The sequence below is a fragment of the Cryptomeria japonica genome, chromosome 6 (genome assembly GCF_030272615.1).
Source record: "Cryptomeria japonica chromosome 6, Sugi_1.0, whole genome shotgun sequence".
Lineage (NCBI taxonomy): Eukaryota > Viridiplantae > Streptophyta > Pinopsida > Cupressales > Cupressaceae > Cryptomeria > Cryptomeria japonica.
This window is the reverse complement of record NC_081410.1, coordinates 644725753-644728023: the sequence shown is the minus strand read 5'-3', so window position 1 is coordinate 644728023 and position 2271 is coordinate 644725753. Positions and strand designations below refer to the sequence as shown.

The following is a 2271-nucleotide window of genomic DNA, read 5'->3' as shown; positions in this document are numbered from 1 at the left end:
CAAAAATCATACTATCATCTTTAATAATTGAAATAAATCAATTAAACTACAATACTTCAATTAACTTAATTATAATTTATAATTTAGATGATAATTCATCATAATGCCCACAATTGTATCTCAATTATACAAGAGTCCTACATCCATAACCATACTAATAAATTATATAATATGATTTAAAGACAGCATGTTATATATAATTTGAGAAATGGGAAAGAAAATAGTTTGAAATAACATATATTGGTGGTGAAACTGAAAAGAAAAGAAACAGACTAAGAAAAGAATTCTAAAATTAAAATTTATACAGTAATAATGTCCAAACAAAATCCAGTATATTTCAAGACTGTGACTGTGTGTATATTTAATCTCACAACAGGTAAAATATAAATCCAGAGACAAATGCTTATCTATTTCCTTGTCGTCTGCAATTCATTGACAAGAGATTTTCCTAGCCATTTGTAAGCATCTGCCATCAATGAAGGGCTGAGTGTGAGCATGAGAACACAGAACTCATTTTGATCAAGAACTCCGTCGCCATTCAGATCAGCCGCTTCAATCATCGCTCCGATTTGATCTTCACTCATCGCTTCCACTCCCAAAAGAGAAGCATTTTTCTTCAAACTCTGCAAAGTTATCACGCCTTTCTCTGCATCGGCCAGCAGACGGAAGCCATTGCACAGCTCCGCCATAAACTCCTCCTCCCCCAATTTCTCCGCCATCACTGGCAAATAATCTTCAAATCCCTCGATCTCTTCAACACTCTTTGAAATTTTCGCCATTATTCAAAATTCCTCAAAGAATCTTCTTTGCCCTGCCAAGAAACCTAACTTTTCAGTCCTTTTGCTGTAAATACTTTATACAGAAGCATTGCAGACATTAAATAGGGCTTTAAAGCGAGCAGCTGGCAGGCATATCTGTTTTGGTAAACGCTATTGATAATGGAGGGAATTTCAAAGAAAGTTCCGCAGAACAACCAGCTAGCGTACAATCAAATCAATTTTGAGAAATAAATTTAAAAAGAGGGCTTCCGAGAAGCTGCATTGGATGCTCATCTTGTCCACGCCTCCATGAAAAAAGAACGTTCTGGACAGAAGTTTCACCAATTTTGATTTCATTACTTCTGTCATCTCACGTCAACAGATATTTTAAATCACCGCAAATGACACATTGACAGTGACAGAAAAAGTAAACAGGATTATCTGCAAATATCTGATTCCTTTTTCAAATTTTAACTACCTGTTTTATATGGAACTCGAAATTGAGAGGAAATTGCCTTGGGCATCTCTTACTAATTAAATTAGTGACATAACAATCAATTTATGAAAAAAAATTAAATAAATAAGTAGTTCTCTCACAAGTTCAAAAGTTTGTATTCATCATTTACATTTCAAGGAATTGGAAAAATAAATAAATAAACAAAAGTTCTCTCACAAATTCAAAAGTTGGCATTCATCATTCAAAGGTTAGGGGAGAGGATTCATAGTTGAATATATGTTGATTTAATGCTTAATATTTTAATATTATACTATGGGTTGTTGTGACTTTAAAGTTGTTTTTTAAATTATTATTAAGTAACAAAACAAGGGTGTTGACCATGATACAAACTCAAGCCGAACACACCACTTTAAGCAAGTCACAAATAGACCGTTGTCATCAAAACAAAGGTCAAAATAGACCACTTATGACACATTAGTAGTACAACTAGGAAGTTGTTGTGACAATTGTTAGTTGTTAGTGTTGAACATTAGTACTCATAATTGAATGAAATGTATTTTGTAGATCTAAGAAGCAAAAAATTATGTTATGTCACATCGACACACCAATAAAGCATGAATTAGTGCACAATTATCGATCTATCATTTTGGGGTGTCTTTTTTGAGACCTCAATAAAAAGCATGTTGATGTGGCATCATATTTGATGATGTGGACCTAAAGCCTTAGTTATAAGTAGGGGTCTTGCCAAGTAAGTTGCTACAAAATATATGGAGTGATTTAAAATCATCACATTTGATTTTGAGAGACACAATGTTCGAGTGCTCAACCACTAGGTCCTCTCCCCTATTTGATACCTTTTAGACACAACTTTGAGTCATTCTTGAAAGGCACAATAAGAGACATAATATTCTAGAGATTATCTCATAGATTGGTGAATGATGGTCAAGCTTAATTGAAGGGAAGATATTCAAACTAGTATTATAGTATTATTTAGTATTCACATAGTGTGTGCAAATATAAAAGACAATTGGTAGAATAATAATGGAAGAAATTAAC

The 2271-nt window shown here is 33.1% G+C and overlaps 1 protein-coding gene across 1 annotated transcript; it reads right to left on the bottom strand.

Annotated features, from left to right (window-relative positions):
- Nucleotides 1-273: 273 nt before the first annotated feature.
- LOC131068621 (calcium-binding protein KIC) lies at nt 274-1194 on the bottom strand. Its single transcript, XM_058003856.2, has one exon. It carries the CDS (start codon nt 777-779, stop codon nt 408-410), a length of 372 nt encoding a protein of 123 aa, XP_057859839.1. The 5' UTR covers nt 780-1194; the 3' UTR covers nt 274-407.
- Nucleotides 1195-2271: the final 1077 nt, after the last annotated feature.

What these genes read in the sequence shown, in the direction of transcription:
- LOC131068621 (XM_058003856.2), bottom strand. Translation starts at nt 779, where the DNA reads ATGGCGAAAATTTCAAAGAGTGTTGAAGAGATCGAGGGATTTGAAGAT.